The 19,344-nt window shown below is 43.0% G+C and overlaps 1 protein-coding gene across 1 annotated transcript; it reads right to left on the reverse strand.

Moving 5' to 3' along the window:
• Nucleotides 1-1,960: 1,960 nt before the first annotated feature.
• LOC130260666 (myosin-1B-like) lies at nucleotides 1,961-17,559 on the reverse strand. Its single transcript, XM_056506281.1, has 39 exons — nucleotides 17,513-17,559; nucleotides 16,377-16,614; nucleotides 16,145-16,288; nucleotides 15,897-16,053; nucleotides 15,250-15,277; nucleotides 15,037-15,151; nucleotides 14,865-14,957; nucleotides 14,703-14,766; nucleotides 14,521-14,619; nucleotides 14,313-14,416; nucleotides 14,088-14,226; nucleotides 13,621-13,739; nucleotides 13,387-13,536; nucleotides 12,639-12,809; nucleotides 12,091-12,397; nucleotides 11,811-11,893; nucleotides 11,135-11,222; nucleotides 10,928-11,045; nucleotides 10,132-10,255; nucleotides 9,916-10,052; nucleotides 9,559-9,814; nucleotides 8,369-8,611; nucleotides 8,085-8,261; nucleotides 7,854-7,999; nucleotides 7,676-7,766; nucleotides 7,198-7,587; nucleotides 6,956-7,082; nucleotides 6,603-6,721; nucleotides 6,154-6,350; nucleotides 5,625-5,808; nucleotides 5,373-5,538; nucleotides 5,076-5,200; nucleotides 4,579-4,887; nucleotides 4,227-4,430; nucleotides 3,430-3,555; nucleotides 3,165-3,335; nucleotides 2,973-3,077; nucleotides 2,735-2,830; nucleotides 1,961-2,228 (listed from the first exon to the last, which is right to left on the reverse strand). Exons 2-39 carry the CDS (start codon nucleotides 16,578-16,580, stop codon nucleotides 2,076-2,078), a joined length of 5,829 nt encoding a protein of 1,942 aa, XP_056362256.1. The 5' UTR covers nucleotides 16,581-16,614; nucleotides 17,513-17,559; the 3' UTR covers nucleotides 1,961-2,075.
• Between the last annotated feature and the right edge of the window lie 1,785 nt (nucleotides 17,560-19,344).

Consider the following 19,344-nt stretch of genomic DNA (forward strand, 5'->3'; position numbering starts at 1 on the left):
CTTGATGGAGGCTTCCCATCTCTCCCATTGTGCCAAACAGCATCTTGCTCCCACTACTCCCCTCTCTGCCTCCCACAGCTTTCCCTCCCACGCCCTGCTTTTGCTGGGAAGGAGCTGGATATGAGTAAGCAGCTGTATGGGGAAATACAAATGCATTAGCATTAGCAGAACAAAGTTCTCCCTCTTCTGCTTTCTTGGCAGAGCCCCCCTTTGGTTACTGCAGCTGCTGGCTGCAGAAGCATTTCCACCTGTACTGTGGCCTTTGTGGTGGGCAGGAGTGTTGTGGGGCCCCATCTCCTGCCACAATCCATCCACACAATGATTGTGACACAGCAAAAAAACTATGGATGGAGGAGAAATGCAACGTGCTAGAAGAGCAGAAAAGAGCTTTTTGCTGCTCAGCTCAAGTGCGTTCCCATGTTCACCCTGCCACCCTTTCTGAAATGAAGCTGGTACAAAAACAGTGATCTGTTAACAGAGGTCTCTGATGAGCCCTTAGAAGAGCAGGGCATTTAGAAACACACTGACACATCCTGTGATGGGCCACACAGCTGGGCCATGTTTGACATCAGTCACAGGGAAGACAGGTCCTGCTCATACAAAATGTGCTGCAAGGGGTCAAAGAGTTCAAGGGAGCACCAAAAAATCCCAGAGATGCTCAGCTGTGATGGATCCTAAACTATCATTTCCACAATGGATGGAGTACTGACCCTTCCCAGCTCCAGCTGTCATCAGCTGCTCAAATGTTATATTTAATGAGCAATGTTTATAATTTTAAAGCACTTGTTTTACAGCACTTGTAGACTAGCTGAAGGATTAGAAAGCATATCCAAAAGGGACATATGAAGGTCAGCCAGGGACTGGCAGCTCTGGTGGGACGGCCAAAGATGTTTAGGACTTGCTTTAAATAAACAGCAAGTTTGAGGGAGCTGCTGAAGCTTGACACAAAATATCAACCAAGTCAATATCCCATCTGTGTCTTGGCAAAAACAAATTTATCAGCAGCAAGAGAACCTATACAACTTTTCTTCTAATTTACCAGGCCCTTAGACACATTAAATGCATTCCCAAACCATCTAAGTTAATTACTTCTGGAAAGTGTGATCAGTATTTAAATACCTTATCCAACCAATGTTGTACTTCACCTTACATTTCCAATCAACATATAAATGTTGACTGTCTAGTTCAGCTTAATGGAAAGTAAAATATTGTGCGTTAATAATAATTTCTTGGGAAAACAACAGGCACAGTATATTGAGAATGACAATAAACAGGACAGTCAGGTTGTGGATAGAACTGAAGGGTTGAACCTAGAAAGGCAGTGGAAGGTTTGGCTAAAATTATAAATAGAGTCCTAAGTCTTAGCTATTCTTTCTTCCATAGTCTTTTAAATGTGGGTTCCTCTTCCTCATCCTGCATGTGAATGGATATAATTTTGTCCTATTCATGAAATAAAATTCCTTCACAGAAAGGGAGGGGGGATATCTCTTCATGCCACTTCCTTAACATGTTGGTTTGACTGCTTGTCACTTGGAAAGAAATTTCAGGTTCCCATACTTCTAATCTTAACCAAATAAGCAACATTTTTTAATTCATAGAAATAATATATATCTAGTTATATACATATATATATGTGTGTGTCTGTGTGAGTGTGTGTGTGAGTGTGTATGCAAAATGTTTCAGGAATCTCTACTCCTATTACTTTGTTTTTTCCTAAGAAGACAAAAATCACTTGAAAGAATGTAGTCTTAGTCTGTCAAAGAACTGCATATTTCTTACTACAAGAGGAAGAATAAATCCATATACTTATTACCATTCTTCATGCATTTGTAAAAAAAGCAAGCATAAAAATGCTTTGCTGTTTGATATACTTTTAAATGTGAAGATGAACTGTGTACATGTACTTCAAAAGTAATGAATGCTAGAATAAATAAATAAAACATGATAGTCATTGTTCATATGCAAGGATCTCTACTCTCTTTATTGCCTAGACATTTTAAGATAATTACTGAAGAAAGTGACACAGAGGTTTACATTTTATGCATGCCTCAGGTCACTTTTTAATCTTGGGAACCTCATTCCTCTTCTTCTATCTTCTTATGAATCTCCCGGCTCTTGGCTCGGAGCTTGTTGACCTGTGACTCTGCAATGTCAGCCCGCTCCTCAGCTTCCTCCAGCTCGTGCTGGATCTTGCGGAACTTGGACAGGTTGACATTGGACAGCTCCTCCTGTGAAGCAAGAGGGAGTTGTGAAAACAGCAGGCACTGTGTGGACATTTAGTACCAGAAAACTGGGCAAACAAAAATTCAAATGCCACAGCTGCACTAGCAGAGCAGATTCAAAACCAAGATAAGAAGCTGCTCAGGATGTTATGTGTGTCAGAAGAGAAAAAAATATTGGAATGTCAAAAAGACATTATACACAGCATGGTCTAAGCAGAGTTCATGTCATGGTCCTGAATACACAGACTAACAGCTGTTTCTGACATCCAGGGCATGGTACAAGCAAAGAAATAGAGTGGGAAATAAGGCTTTTAGCAAAACAAATAGAGTTGGGCAAGTATATTTCTTTCCAAACCCATGAAGTCTTACTCTCACATTCCCTCTAACATATCAAAAAAACATCATGTTGCATTAAAACAGTCAAGTTTTCAAAAAGCCGTACAGAGGAAAACATTAATATAGAATTCCACCTCCACTAGAACAAAGTCTGGTTTGGGCAAACTGGTACTTACAGCCTCCTCAGCTTGTCTCTTGTAGGATTTCACTTTCATTTGCAGCTTGTCCACCAGATCCTGCAGCCTGAGGACATTCTTCCTGTCTTCCTCAGACTAGGGAGGTTGGCAAACAGGATAGAGAGTCAATTCATAGTCCTCCATCACACAAGGTTAACAGTTCCCCTTGGGGATGGTGTGTGCAAAATGTGACTGGCTGCGAGCAAACCCTGTCAGAGCAGGAGACCTCCTGCCTTACCTGGTAGGTCAGTTCCTTCACCCTCCGCTCGTACTTGCGCACACCCTTCACGGCTTCAGCGCTGCGCTTCTGCTCAGCATCAACCTCCCCTTCCAGCTCCCGCACCTGCAAGGACAAGCCCATCCCTGCAGCTTCCCTGGCAATGTCTCTCCAAGGACACGCTCACTCAGGCACAGCCCCAGCCCTACCCACCCTGGCCTCCAGCTTCTGGATCTGCTTCTTCCCTCCCTTCAGTGCCAGCTGCTCGGCCTCTTCCAGACGGTGCTGCAGGTCCTTCACTGTCTGGTCCAGGTTCTTCTTCATCCTCTCCAGGTGGGCACTGGTGTCCTGCTCCTTCTTCAGCTCTTCTGCCATCATGGCCGCCTGATCAGAGCAAAAGGTCAAAGCCATTTTGGGGCTGGAGATATTTTGGACAGAGTACATTCACCATCAGCAATGCCAGGAGCACCCAACTCACATCTGTGATGGCCTTCTTGGCCTTCTCCTCAGCATTGCGGGCTTCCTGGATGGTATCCTCCATTTCACCCTGGATCTGGGCAATGTCTGTTTCCAGCTTCTTCTTGGTGTTGATCAAGCTGGTGTTCTGTTGAAGAGCATGAACACAATTTTGTTTTTGTTAGCTTGCGGTATCATATCAAGTACAGCATAAGTGGTTTTTCTAGTATAGATTGTACCATCAGATCACATTGAATTCTAAGAGAACTACAGTTGTAGCAATTAATTTCTCAGATATGATGTGCTTTGTTATTTTGTGAGCATCCTCCATGAAGTCTTCTCTCAAAGTTTCTCAGACAACAAAGAAGGAATTTAGAATGCAAAATGAAAAAAATACTTCCCTTATAATTTTAAGTCTAGTGACCATAAATCTTTGAGATGGTTCTACAGAATACTTATAATGATATTATCAAATTATATTAATGACAGAATTAGTGTGGTCCTATTTCGTTTATAATCAACCTACATTTTCCTTTAAAGTCTCAAATGGAAATCTGAAAGGTGTGGAACTCAAGTAAAAGAGTAAGAACCTCACACACTTCTCTGAGTTTATTAATATTTAGGAATCCATACTGTAGTGCAGTGAAATTCATACTGTATCTACATCTGAAACTATGGTCTTAATATTATCAATCACTTATTACTTCTTATTTACTGTGGAAGCCACTGCATTTAATAAAATGCTGCTACAGCTCATTCAATCTTAATTTAATTCACACATACGGAGTAATAGTATAAATACTATGTTTATAGACTGACCTGGCTGTGGAGGAGCTGAACTCTCTCACTTGCATCCAGAAGCTCCTGCTCAGCCAGTTTCCTCGACCGCTCTGTCTGCTCCAGGGCTGCCCGGAGCTCCTCAACTTCAGCCTGCAGCAGGTTTGCTCTGCGCTCCACCATGGCCACCTGCTCCTTCAGGTCATCCTGTGCTCTGACAGCATCATCCAAGTGCAGCTGAGTATCCTGGAAACAGAGATACCACAGACTGGGAGGTGTGTGTTTTCTATTTTTGTATTTCCTATTTCCACATCAACTTAGAACTGAAAGAATTATAACAAATGAAAAAAATTTAGCTATGTCAGAACACAGCAAATCTTTAATTGTGCCATACCTTGAGCACTGCCTGGGTGTTTCTCAGGTTCTTCTGTGCCTCTGCAGCCTGGCGGTTGGCATGGCTCAGCTGGATCTCCATTTCATTCAGGTCTCCCTCCATCTTCTTCTTCAGCCTCAGGGCTTCATTCCTGCTCCTGATCTCAGCATCCAGGGTGCTCTGCATGGAGTCCACAACTCGGAGGTGGTTTCTCTTCATCTGGTCAATCTCCTCATCCTTCTCTGCTATCTTTCTGTCAATCTCAGATTTCACTTGGTTGAGCTCAAGCTGCAGGCGCAAGATCTTCCCCTCTTCATGCTCCAGGGAGGCCTGGACAAGTGGACACAAACATTGATAAACATTGATAAGCGTTCTTCTTACATTCTAGGGAATTGCAAAATATTTCCAGAAATCTAAGCTGTCTGCAATCCCCAGCCAGAAAAGAGAGGAATCCAGGACTTTTCAACCCTATTCCCTCATTTGTTTAGTGCAAATACCAGTGATTTGTGGTCATGTACCTCAGCCTCCTCCAGAGCAGCCTGGATTTCAGATTTCTCCTGCTCAACCTGCTTCTTGACTTTCTCCAGCTCATGAATTGCCTTTCCTCCCTCAGCAATCTGCTCTGTGAGGTCGGAAATCTCCTCTGCAAGGAAGGGTGAAAAGCAGCATGGTCAGGCACAGAGCTGAATGGAGAAAGGCTCTGCTGCATCAAGGGGCCACGCATGTTCTTATCCCTGCAGGCCCTGAGCCGTTAAGTGTGGCAGAGGGACAAGCTTGTGAGAAAGGGCAGTGAGGAGCAGAGGCCAGGGACTTACGCTGCAAGTTCTTGTTCTCCCGCTTCATTGTCTCCAGGTGGTCCAAGGACTCCTCATAGGCATTCTTCATCTTGAACAGCTCCGTGCTGAGAGAGCGCGACTCCTTCTGGGAGGCCTCCAGCTCAGCCTGCGTTTCCTCATACTTCTGCTTCCATTCTGCCAGGATCTGCAGAGAAAGGGGCTGTGAGTAGGGCTGTGGCCATCACGGGGCCATGCTCTGGCCAGGAGTGCTGGTGCTGGAGGCCAAAAGACCTTGTCAAAGTTCTTCTGCTTCTTATCCAGAGCAGCGCAGGCAGCATTGGATCTCTCCACATCAATCATCAGGTCCTCCACTTCATTCTGCAGCCTCTGCTTTGTCTTTTCCAGTGAGGCACATTTGGCATTGACAGCTTCAACATGTTCCTCTGCATCCTGCAGACGTTGGGCCAGCTTCTTCCTGGAAAGTGGTAAGCATAAGTAAGCCTGTGGTGCGAAGAAGCATGTTCCAAAAAAGAACAAACTTAACCCCTTGGTACTGTGTGACCCCCATACAGAGAGACATGTAAAACTTCTCCCAGACAGGTATTTCAGTGTCTGAATTCTGCAGCAATCCTGCAGCAGTTGCCTCTCTGCTGTTCTGGACCCTGCAGCTTTTCCCCAATTTGTACACGCTTTCTGTCATATTTTGTCTCTTTTTGACCCCATGCAAAGGAGGACACAGACTTTTTCTAGACAATGTCAGGAGGGCTCCTCAAATTTCCATTCTTAGTCTCTGCCAGTGTTTTCCATAATCCCCACGTACTTGGCCTCCTCGAGCTCCTCTGTGCGCTGAATCGCGTCCGTCTCGTATTTGGTTCTCCACTGGGCCACTTCACTGTTGGCCTTGGACAGGGCTCGCTGCAGCTCCCCCTTGGCCTCCTGCTCCTCCTCATATTGTTCCCGGAGCAAGTCACAGTCGTGGCGAGCGGACTGCAGGGCATGGGCCAGGGCATTCTTGGCCTTGGGGAAAAAGAAGCAGTGTGAAAATGAATGGAAATATCCTAGGATATGTCCTTAATAAGAAGATCTTTAAAAGTCATGTGATGAGAAACATCTGTGAATTTGGAAAAGAATTAATGGATATACTGCAAGGGAAAAAAATTAGCAATGTTACTATGGAAAAACTTGCCCTCCACTATCGAAGTGGGTGCTTTTGTCCCTTTCATCATATTGATTAACTGATTTCGTATATTTAGGAAAAAGCTTTCTCACCTTTATCTCTTCATCTAAATGCCTCTTGAGTTCCTCAATCTGTTGGGTAAAAGCCTGTTTGCCTCTTGACAGCTGAGAAACCAAAGCATCCTTCTCTTCCACCTGGCGAGAATATTCACCTGAGAAAATTTGCAGATACACAAGTTTTAATGCCATTGATTGTGAAACTGCTAACATTTGGAGATATAAAAACAGACAGTTTGCAGCCCACGCTGAAACTTATGATCCCAATTCAAGCACTTCGCACTAGATGTGACACAAATTGTTTTGGACAGACCATATGCGCAGAAGAGTAATTTTTGCAGTTACTCTGAGATGTTATTGATCTGCACATGTACATATGTGTGTCTCACCTGACTCTGTCTGCAGACGAGCTCTTTGAGCATTGAGGTCATTGATCATGCGCTGATGCTCTTCTTCCTTGGTCTTAATCTCGCTCAGCTGGTCTTCTAGAGTGCGGCACATCTTCTCCAGGTTGGCCTGTGCACCAACAAATGGAAAGTGATGAGTTAACTGTCCACACTCTAAAGAAGGCCAGGTGCAAGAATTTTGTTGTATTCCACTGAGTCAATGAGCCTATAAAATATTGGTGTACCTTGGCTTTGGAGACAGACTCCATATTGCTGGCCAAGTCATCAATCTCCATCTTCAGCTCACTCTTCTCCTTCTCCAGCTTCTGCTTCACACGTTGCAGGTTGTCGATCTGCTCCCCCAGCTCAGCTGTGCTGTCCGCGTGCTTCTTGCGCAGGGCGGCAGCCGTGGCTTCGTGCTGCAGCGTGGCCTCTTCCAGGTCACGGCGCATCTTCTGGAATTCCGCCTCACGCTTCTTGTTCATATCAATCTGAGCTGCTGTGGCCCCTCCTGCTTCTTCCAGGCGCTCGCTGATCTCCTCCAGCTCCCTGGACAGGTCAGCCCGATGCTTCTCTGCTTTAGCGCGAGAGGTTCGCTCTGCCTCAATTTCCTCCTCCAGCTCCTCAATACGGGCCTGCAGAACAGCAGGGACCCCTCACACCCATGCCCTCCTCCTGCCTGAGCTGAGCCTGAGCAAGGCAGGGGAAGGAACAGACACTTGCCTGCAGCTCCTTGATCTTCTTCTGAAGTTGCATGCCCAGGGCTTGTTCATCCTCAGTTTTACTCTGGATCTGGCTGATTTCAAAGTCTTTCCTTTGGGCAAAGTGAATTGTGTTAGAGCTCAAAGAAAAAAGACAAGTGCTGCAGCCCAGCACTCAGGTGCCCCAGAGCCACACTTACTTCTTCAGTTTCTCATCCAGCTGCTGCTTATCATTCTCCAAATCCATGATGCTGTCCTGGGCCAGCTTCAGGTCTCCTTCCAGTTTCCTCTTAGCTCTCTCCAGGTCCATGCGCAGTTTCTTCTCTTGCTCCAGGGACCCTTCCAGCTAAACACAACAAAACCATCAGTGCTCTACCAGCCTGATCAGGCTCCATACCTGTCCTGTTCCTGCTCTATGTCTGTGTGCTTACATCATCCACTTGCTGTTCCAGCTTGGTCTTGGCTTTGGTCAGAGTATTGACTTTGTCCTCCTCTGCCTGCAGGTCATCCAGGGTCTGCTGATGGGCCTCTTGGAGGGCTTTCTTCTCTTTTGTCAGCTTGGCAATGGTCTCATCCAGGGCTGCCATCTCCTCAGTCAGGTTTTTCACCTTTAGGAGGAAGGCAGCAAATGTAAATAATGGAAGTAGCTATACAAGTCCTGTAATGGCACGGGGCTCTTTTCCAGAGAGTGCAGGTGGCAGGTTCTGTCTCATACCTTGTTTTCGGTGGCATGTTTTTCCTTCTCCACCTTGGCCAGTGTTAGCTCAAGGTCATCGATGTCTTTCTTCAGCTCTGAACATTCATCCTCCAGTTTCCTCTTCTTGGCTGTCAGCTCAGCATTAATTTCCTCTTCATCTTCAGCCCTTTCAGTCACCTCCTTAATTTTGGCTTCCAGCTGGATTTTGGTTTTGATGAGCTGGTCACACCTTTCCTCAGCATCAGCCAAAGCATCAGCTTCCTATTACAGAAACATGGATTTGTTTGCTAATCACAAGTGTTCACAAAAGCTGAATAAAAAATGCTATTTCTCACTGAGGAAAAGAAAAATGGAAGCATTCTTTTTTTGTGTTCTTTTTGGAAGTGATTTTTTTGGACCGCCTCTTGTAAATCAGAGTAGGTTTTTATTCTCTTTAATTTTTTACTCTTATCAATTATTTTCTCTTATTTTTCTTAAGATGGATACGATGAGAATATCCTGTAATAATTTTTTCCTCAAGAGTTTTCATGACTTTCTCTGGAAGTTAAGTACTGTATATAAATGGGTAGAGATTTTTTTTTTCTCTTTATATTTTCATAAGCTTTTATGGGCAAGACTGAATTTGAATAAATTTTCTACACGCGAGATAAATTGATATATATTTTAGGTGCAATCAGAGCTTTTAATTTGAACATGACTTCATTTTGAATCTCTGAAGCCAATATCTAAATACACAAGGTAATGTTGAAATATTGACCAAACCCTTGATCTTCAATTGGACTTAGGAGGTACATATAGAGCTATGACAGAATTTAGAGGGGTTTTGCGTCCTCTTGGAATAGGGTTGCTGAAAGACATGTGACATAACATATATCATATAAAATGGCATAGAGGTCTTTTATTTGGGCAACTGATTGAAATCAGAGTAAGTTGGTGAATTAATTGCTCTACAGACTCTGCTAACTGTGAGTACTAAATCTCCAGTGAGTATGTTGGATGTTATATTGTGAGCCTGCAGAAGCAGACCTATGTGCATTCCTGCTTCAAAAGTCATTCCCAAGCTAGAACCTCATATTATAATGGTGACACTGAGTGGTCTGGAATTTTACCTTCCATTATTCATATTAAAAATTTTATCAGACATTTTATTGTGCATAAGAGTTATATGCTGTGAGGGTACCTGGAAGAAATACACTAAGGATACTTACAGATTGCACTTGGAGCTGCAGGTCATTTTTTTCCTGCATTAGAGATGCCATTTTCTCCTCCAGTTCCTTCCTCTTTGCCTCAGACTTTGCAAGCTCTTCCTTGGTTTTCTCAAACTCCCCCTTCATGTTGGCCATCTCCTTCTCAGACTCTGCACTTTTCAGCAAGGGTTTGATCTTGAAGAACAGCTTCATCCATGGCCAGTGTTTAACATTCATGAATGCACGAATGTTGTACTGGATGCAGAAGATGGATTCCCTGAGAAAGAATTAAAATGTACAATGTGTATTCTCAGTCTGATGAGTGTCAACAATTTCTCCCAAGCAGAGTGACTTTAACTGAAGAAGAGGAAGGTGTACCTCCTCTCCACCATTCTCCTGTACTCCACCCTCATCAGGAAGCCTCTGCATCTGGCCTGAGTGCGGGTGATGAGCTCTGCCAGCTTCTCATCTCTCATCTCCTCCAGGAGTCCCAGCAGCCCAGCTTTGAAGAACACCTTGAGAGAGGGAATGTTGCAGCACATCAGTGTCAGGTACAGCAAAGCCCAGACAGACAGTGAATGGAAGCATTTTTACCTTGGTGTGTCCAAATTTGTACTGGGTGTGGTCCACATCGATTGACCCAAGGAGCTTCTCAGAAGCCTTCTTGCTATCGATGAACTGTCCCTCAGGAATGGCACTGGCATTAAGCACCTTGTATCTGTGGAATTAGAGGAAATAGAAATGAAGAGAATGTCAAGTCATCAGAATATTCTGCTTACTGAAACCAAGAGCAGTGTTTGCAGCAGAATCAGGATGAGGAAGTTGGAATTTCATCCCTTGTTTAGAGATAACCTTCTGATAAAGTCTTAACCTGGTGACAAATTTAAGGAGACTTTTTCAGTCTTTAGGGGACCAAGCATGATGAAGAGGACGTTGATTTCCAGCCAATTCAATCTATATTCTTTTATTGAAACTATGCTCTAGAAAATTGCTTAAGAGGAACATTGCCACTTTCCCATACTCTCTGTATTGGAGAAAAGCCTCTTCCCCTGAAACTTGCAGCTGATGCAATGGCCAAGGAACTCTTAGTTTGTAATTTTTACCTGAGAACCTGCTGCCACCAATCCCAAATTGCATTTCTTAGCCTTGTAATCACTGGCTTCTGCAGCTCTACTGTGCTTCTATAATCAAATGCCTCAGCAGTCAGTGAGGACACCTGACACTTAATTTCTCAACAATTTTTCTTTTGCTAGCCATATATGTTGCCTTTTCTTATGCATCCCAACATTCCATTTTCTTCCAGAAAGAGCTAACTTAAAAAAAAAAACCCACGTGATAGATGTAAAACACTGGCGGGAAAGACAGAATGGAAAACAGAAAGGAAACTGACCTCTGTTTGAAATCAGCATAGAGGATTCTGCTGGGGAATCCCTTCCTGCAAATCCTGATCCCTTCCAGCACGCCGTTACAGCGCAGCTGGTGCAGCACCAGCTCGTGCTCCATGGCACCTGGCAATAAGACAATTGGTAATTCATGATAAAACATAGAGAAAAATGGCCTCATCATGTTATTTTTTATCTCTGCTTAGGGTTCTTACCAGGTGTTTTAGACTCATTGGGGATGATACAGCGCACAAAATGGGGGTGAGTGCTCCGCAGATTGGTCATCAGCTTGTTGAGATTTTCCTGAGGGTTCAGGAGTAAAGACTTTTAGGTAGCAAATAGTACCTCCTCAGTTACACTTGCAGATGTGAGAAAAGTCTTGTAAAACATTAACAGACTTGTAATTCCCAAATGTAGTCATTTAAACTCGAGTTTTCTTCTGTCTTTCACTCTTGAGCAGGAGAGAAATTCACAAAATTTTGCAATGTGTTTTTACAAGACTGAGGGATATATCCACTTAGCCAGAACACCTATGGAGTATGGTGACCAATTGTTCATAGCAAAAAGCAAATTCTGACAGAAAAGCTTCTTCTAAAATGTTTCTTTGCAATAACCATATTCTTATGGTTTGTACTTTGGTGTGTAGCCTGACCTCAGTTCTTTTTCCAGCATATGAAGAAAGGTGAAATCAATATATATCTCCCTCAGCTGGCCTCAGCTGACTTGCTGTCAGCTCTTTTATGAATAACCAAATAATTATTCTTGATACAGAAAAATGTTAACAGCTGCTGTTAAATGGCCTTATTGCAGCTAGAGTGAGGTTTTATACTCTTCAACACAAAACAAACAAAAAACCAACCAACCAACCAAACCAATGACTTCTGTACTCACCCTGAAAAGAGCTGAGACAGTCTGGAAAGAAGAACCCTTCTTCTTGCCTCCCTTCTTGCCGCCGCCACCACCACCACTAGCCTCTGATAAACACAAAAAAAAAAAAAAAAAGGTACTTCAACTTATAAAGACAAAGTTTTTTCTGTATATACCAGTCATTATAAGAATGGAACTAAGAAAAGAACTGATAGCTGAATAGCTATGAATATAAATAGCTGATATTTATGGTGCTGGTAGAGTTATGAAATAAACATGAAAATATGAATTTCAAAGAACTGACCTGCCTCTCCTCCAGCAGAGGCAAAGAGCAATGCCAGGGTCTTCAGGGATGACTTCTGATACAGACCCACAACAGTTTCATTCAGAGGGTCCTTGTTCTTGTCAAGCCATCCAGAGATATTGTAGTCCACTGTGCCAGCGTAGTGCACCAGGGAGAAGTGAGCCTCAGCCTTGCCTTTGCCAGGTTTGGGCTTCTGGAAATTGTTGGACTTGCCCAGGTGCTGGTCATAGAGCTTGTTCTTGAAAGAGGTGTCAGTTGCCTTGGGGAACATGCACTCCTCTTCCAGGATGGAGAAGATGCCCATGGGCTGGGAGAAGCACAAGGAAGGAGGGAGGATAAAATGAAAAGGTAGAAAAACTCAGAGATGAAATAACTTCCTGAGTCGGAAAATATGCCTGCTCTCAGGGATTGTTCTGCTCAGCAAATTGTAAAATAATACAAACTGATGCATCTGCAGTATCATATTTACCATTTCAAGCTTCATTTCGAAATATATATAAAATTAATATATTACTGAAACTACCTCATATTGTGAATTACAGAAATACCTTCTCGATGAGCTCAATGCAGGCAGCCAGGTCCATGCCAAAGTCAATGAACTCCCATTCAATTCCCTCCTTCTTGTACTCCTCCTGCTCCAGCACGAACATGTGGTGGTTGAAGAACTGTTGCAGTTTCTCATTGGTGAAGTTGATGCACAGCTGCTCCAGGCTGTTGAACTGCACAATTACAAATCAAGATTATTATTAATGTAAATTTAGCAAGTTAGGGATAAAGAAGAGTGCTGGATATTTTTACCTAGAAAGGAGGATCTGTAATTGCTCTGTCTTTTTTGATTCCGCAGTTTGGAACTTTTGTTAGTGTGTCTCTTTTGTCAACCTGAACTTTATCCATATATTTATGACTCTAGAAGCTTAGATAATTTTAATAACTCAGACTTTGTCAGCTTTAAAATCTACTAGACTGCACTAATTTAGTTACAGGAGAGTTCGCAGCACAACACTATACCAACATTCACAAATGTTGATTTCAAAACATGTGCCAAGCCTTCAGCAAAGAATCTGCACTTAGAGATTTCACTAGCATACGTGCAAAACAAAAATCTATTTCCAGTTAAAAACCTGTGGGAATCAGAATGTTCTAGATACACTATAAAGTTTCAAACCATTTAGAACAAAAAACAACAACAAAGAAGAAAATAAAAAATCCAAAAAAATCAGCAGCATTCCTTCTGAAGTATTTTGTCATGTAAGAGTGTGACTTTACCAGGCATGCTGATAAACCCCTGTTCCTTACATCAAAGATCTCAAAGCCAGCAATGTCCAGGACACCAATGAAGTACTGCCTGGGCTGCTTCGTGTCCAGCTGTTGGTTGATGCGAACAACCATCCACAGGAACATCTTCTCAAACACAGCCTTTGCAAGGGCACCCACTGAATTGTATACCTGAAATGTAAAAGAGTATATTAATCATGCAGGACAAATGTGAAAGTCCAGAGAACCTATCCACAAAACAGGCGGTTTTGTTACCTGCTGCACAGTTTGGCCCTTGGTCACGTATTCATTCCCCACCTTCACTCGGGGGTAGCAGAGGGCCTTGAGCAGGTCTGCTGAGTTCAGACCCATCAAGTAGGCAGCCTTGTCAGCAACTAAACACCAAAAAAATCAGTTGTGAAAGTATCAGTAGACAGTTCAAATAAAAAAAATATATTAAAGGGCAATTCCAATAAAAATAAAAATATCAGTAAGGATAAAAAAGGTGCACATGTTAATGGCAGAACTCTTTGGGAGAAACTGGACTTTGCAATTTGCATTATTCAAAATAATCTGAGTTGTGTTCCTCCAGAGAAATCCTCTGGCTAGGACCCACTGCCATTCTACAATAGTGGCACTGGGGAAATGCACAGGCCGAGTCAATCATTCTGACCCTGACATGCTGCCTTTAACTAAGTGAGTGCTCAATATCTTCCATGCTCTGGGATGGTTTGTGCTGGTACCTTCGGTGCCATCAGGCTCTGCCTGCTCCTCACGCTGCTTCTGCTTGAACTTCAGGTTCCCATAGTGCATGACAGCCCCTGTCAGCTTGTAGATGGCTGTTTTCTCATCAGCACTGAAGCCCAGGATGTCAATGGCACTCTAACAAAAGAGTTCTTAAGGTGAGTACCCCAGCTGTTAAAGGTCAGAGAAATGAAACTTCACCGAAGAAAACTTCTGCTACTTACATCAGTGGCCATCAGCTCTTCCTGGTCGTTGATGCTGGGAACTGTGATCTCACCTTGACTCACGTACAGATAGTCATAGGGGTTGGTGGTGATCAGTAACATCTCTGAAAAGAAGGACAAAACCCAGCCATGTCAAATGCAGTTGGCACAGAAAGGAATTCAGTGTTGTTCCATAACCTTTGCCTGGATGAGTCAGGATCTTTCCTACCAATTAGCTCTGGCTTCTTGTTGGACATGATCTGATAAAAGATGTGGTAGCTCCTTTCCGCCTTGAGCTGGAAAGTGACTCTGGACTTCTCCAGCAGATCTGGCAAGGATGGTATGACACAGTCAAGAACAAGAAGTGGGGAAGGCTGGAGGGAAGGGGATCAGGTGAGAAGGGTGTCTTACATGTTTCAATGTCAGCAGAAGCCAGTTTGCCTGTGGCACCAAAGTGGATTCTGATGAATTTACCCTGAAAGCAGCAGGAAAGTCAATCAAGACTTATTTTCCCAATCTGGACATCAATAGTATTCAAACTGGTGTTGACAGCTGTCCCAAGTAACAACTCACAAAGCGTGAGGAGTTGTCATTTCTCACGGTCTTGGCATTTCCAAAGGCCTCCAGCAGTGGGTTGGCACTGATGATTTGATCCTCAAGTGTCCCCTGAAACAGAAGTCTTCTTGTCACGATCTAGTTCCTCAAGAAATCAGATAGTTGCAGGTGTCTAGTCCGGGGAACTCACCTGCATTTTGCCTGAGGTCTGCTCCTCCTTCTTCTTGTCCCCACTGGCTGCAATTGTTGCAAAGTACTGGATGACACGCTTTGTGTTCACAGTCTTCCCGGCCCCGGATTCTCCGCTGCCAAAGGCAAGAGAGAAGCAGAGGGTGCGTGGTCAGGCAGGAGGTGCCCTGGCACCGGGCAGCCCCGCAGGGACCCGCGCAGGGGGTGTACGTACGTGATCAGGATGGACTGGTTCTCCCGATCTGTGAAGAGACAGAAACAAATAGGCTTTTTAAATGAAGAACCCAAAAGTACTGACAATGAATGATGTGATTGCAAAGATTGAAGTGATGGCATGGAAAAAATCTGGATTTTTTCCTTTGTTTACTCATAAGCCTTTTTTTCCATTTCAATTCCTTGCAAAGCAATTTGTACTTGCACTCTTTCCTTGAAACATATTCATAGATGTCCCTCCAAATGACAAAAGGAAGGCCCATGACATATTAAAAGATCTCTTCCAGTACAAAACATTCTATTATGCTATAATGCTTTGCCATGGAACATTGAAAACCCCTGCAGAACCATATGCTTCTTCTCTACTCCACTTTATGCTCTTTTCCTTCTCCTGCATAGAGGAAATTATTTTAATATTCAGCTACACAGACTACTTTTAGAGCAGCAGAGAAAGGGAGAGTAAAGACCCATGACAAAGGAATCCTGATCATGGGTAACATTTTGGAACCCAATAGCACAGAGAAAGAAAGGAATGAAAAAGTTGAAGCAAAAGTCACAGAATTACATAATCCTGTTTCATTTTCCATGACAGGTTCTATCAAGACAAAGCAGAACAGTTGTGATCTGATGCTTATAAGAGCTACTCACCAGTCAGCATGAACTGATAGGCGTTGTCAGAGATGGAGAAGATGTGTGGAGGGGCCTCCTGGCGCTTCTTGCCTCGGTAGGCCAACACCACCTCGGGGTTGTACACCGGCAGCCACTTGTAGGGGTTGACAGTGACGCAGAAGAGACCCGAGTAGGTCTGTGAGGAAGGGACACAGCACGTTGGCTTCCCCTGAGCCTGGCCCAGCAGCTCCTGAGGCTGCCCAAAGGAAGCTGCTGCTGCCACTTACGTAGATCATCCAGGCTGCGTAACGCTCTTTGAGGTTGTACAGCACAGCGGGTTCGTGGAGGTGGGTCATCATGGCCATGTCCTCGATTTTGTCATACTTGGGAGGGTTCATGGAGAAGATTTGATCTTCCTTCACAGTCAGGGTCTGTCAGAGGGCAGGAAGGTACACGCATGTCAGCTAAGAGCTAAGAGTGGGAATGAACTGCTGTTTGCAAATCTTGCACTTTACCCACCTCTCCCCCTTCAGTCTTGACAGTGATTTTTCCTGATTCCCTGCTTGTGATTGTGCTCTTCACATAGGACTCCTTTGCATGTACCACAAAGACAGATGTCTTGGCATCAAAGGGTTTGTTCTGGGCCTCAATTCTCTCCTTCTCTGATTTTCGGAGGTAAGGAGCCGCCTCCCCAAAGATCGCCATCTCGGCGTCCGTAGACATGGCTGCGGTTTACCGTGTGCAGCAAGGCACAGCACTGAAATGGAGGGACAGATCTAAGTGAAGGGGGAAATTTCTTTTTTGCAGTGACCTTAGGCTTTGTAGTATTCTGCTCTGCCTATTACTGTGGTCCTCCTTTCTGCTTTAACTGCTTTTTACCCTATATGTGTTTTAATTTACTTTAATCTTAAAGAAGATAGATGTCTTTGATTGAGGTTGCGTTTTTTCCCTTTTTGCAGTTTATACTTTCAATTCACTAGATCTTACTGTGATTTAGTAGGTTATGCTGAAATTTAGTTTGGTTGGCAGATTCAGTGGTTATCAAAGATGCAGCAGAAATACCAAGCAGAAGCGGAAGAGATACCAAGAGAATCATCTTATCAAAATTATGAAAGCCCACTGATATTCTTTCTCCCTCTCCCATTTCAGCCCATGTAATTTGTGCCAACTATAGAGGTGGAATATCATCAGGGAAAAGATGTGGAGTAAGCAGAAGCAGAGGTCTTTTCCTCTGTATAGAAATCAGAGTTTTGTCTTTTCTAATTATTTTCCATTTTTCTGCTCAGGCTCACCCTTTAATATTACTTGTATAGAAAAAGGAAAACTTCTCAATAAAAAAAACATTTGGAGGCATTTAACAAAATCTTAACTATACATGTGCTGTTCATTCACTGTTTCTTTCCTGGATTTCTGTTTACAGTCAATCTCCTTTGAAGATTCTCTGTGTAAGAGGTCAATTATTTCCCAGCAGGTACCAAACAATGTGCCCAACACAGTTATTAAAGGAAATTTTCTCTTTTAGACAGCACAGCTCAGGTAGAATTGCATTCCTTTAGTGTACACAGATGTAAAGGGGTCTGGGAAGTGGCCTGAGAAATGCATAAAAAAAGCCAAACCTCGCGTCTCTTCCTACTAAGCAAGTAAATCAGCCTTACCTCTTGTGTCACCAGTTGACTCTCAGCCTGGAAGCTGGTCAATACTGAAAAAGAGAAGTGACAACTTCTTTCTTATCTTTGCACAGACTCCCAATAGTAAGTCACAGGGCAAAAACATGCTAGTGACTTCAACAGAGTGGAAACATGTCTATTGAGGGAGACAGTTCTTTGAGGAAAGCAGTTCCACAGGCAGCAGGAATGCTGTGGGATTCTGCCAGCACCCTGTTCCTATTCTTACCTTTAATCCTTCCACAGAGACAGAACAGGCTTGTCCTACTGGCACTTTTATAGGTTCTGGTTTGCACATTCAATTCCCTCCTCCTCTTTCTTAGGTCAAAAAATTTTTGGCAAAGCATTGTTTGGCAAACTTGACTGAGTACATGATTCCCATTCGTGCTTGTGGATATATTTAGAAATATTCGAGGTCTTCCTAGCTATGTGAATAAATCTCCTATAAATATTATGACTAGGAATCTAGGAAGGAGGAAGTGCTGTCCAGCAAAAAGAGCACGACACTGGATCTTGGAATCATTGGATTCTCTTCTCCTGTTAATTGCTTTTTGACATATAAGATTTGTGTGTGTCAGGACTCAGCAGTAGTGAGAAGGATTACTATCACAAGAGCTTTGGAGAGAAACTATTCTGAAATATTCTGGAAATAAAGAATAGGAATAATTTAGTCTAATTCTAATTCTAGTCTAATTCTAAGACTGGCACCATATCATGCTTGTGTTACTACACCTATGTACAACTCCTTAGCTTTTTGGTGGGTACTTTCAAAAGATCAGATAAGACAGATTATCCCCCTTGATTCATACATTTAATTACATCTTTTACCTCCTTCTGAAGTATTACTGATTGCTGGTGATATCAAATTAAATTTTAAATTTATTATTTTGCCATTCTCCATATCTGACTGTGCTGGTTTGCTCTGATGTATGTCCAGCAGAAATTTCCGTGAGGTTACATTAGCAGGAATTCCTAAGGATGCATTTTAAATCTTTCATCTTTTAAGTTCATTGGCAGTTCTAACTTGCCAGCCTCCTGCTATTTTAGAAAAACCTTGGACAGTGGCTGTGGTTACCAAATGCAAATATGGGATTTAGATCCCAAGTTGTCCTCCTCCAGCATTCCCAAGCACAAACACGAATGCCACTGAAATATAGAGAATTCCTGGGAGGCTTTGCATTTCCTTTGCAAAGAATTAGGAAGGATCTACTGTTCAAAGTTCTTCCATGGAGCTGGGATGTGGTGTGTTTCTCCGCCATATTCCAAAGACTCACATTTTCTCTCAAATGTGAGGAAGTTGAAGCAATGTAAGAAGGGTCAGAGAGAATGACCAGTCTTCTCAATGCACTTCTTTAAAGAACCTTTGTGTGCTTACAACACTGCATGTATGATTGAAACATCTGAGATCGTGTATTCTTTAAAAAGATTGCCCATGTCTCTCTGAAAAATAAATGCAGAGATAATTTCTGTTTGAAAAATAACACTGTGTATTTGTAGAATTGTCACTAAAGAAAACATCCTCTGGTGTTCAAAAGAAGCTACAGGGAGAGAAAGAAAGGAGATATTCCCCCCTCTTCTTGTAATGCATTTCATAATACCTTAACAAAGAATAGACTTGGCTGTTCTTTATATGTTACATGAAATTAACTCCAAGATGAATTTTCAGGTTTTTTATGAACTTGTCTCTTGCTTCTGACATGACTTCTGAGTCGTGTGGGAACTTAAAGCTTTCCAGCTAAGAGCTATATAGTCATAAGGAAACCCCCATCCAATACCCATTTTACAGTTATTACTATGTTTAGGTGTCTAGTTGCAGCTGCAAA

The sequence above is a fragment of the Oenanthe melanoleuca genome, chromosome 18, assembly GCF_029582105.1.
Source record: "Oenanthe melanoleuca isolate GR-GAL-2019-014 chromosome 18, OMel1.0, whole genome shotgun sequence".
Classification (NCBI taxonomy): domain Eukaryota; kingdom Metazoa; phylum Chordata; class Aves; order Passeriformes; family Muscicapidae; genus Oenanthe; species Oenanthe melanoleuca.

Coding starts and splice junctions, on each gene's coding strand:
- LOC130260666 (XM_056506281.1), bottom strand. CDS start 16,580: ATGTCTACGGACGCCGAGATGGCGATCTTTGGGGAGGCGGCTCCTTAC. Junction 13,740..14,087: donor AGAGCCTGATGGCACCGAAG/GTACCAGCACAA, acceptor TTTGGTGTTTAG/TTGCTGACAAGGCTGCCTAC. Junction 7,588..7,675: donor AGAAGATCAAGGAGCTGCAG/GCAAGTGTCTGT, acceptor GCTGTTCTGCAG/GCCCGTATTGAGGAGCTGGA.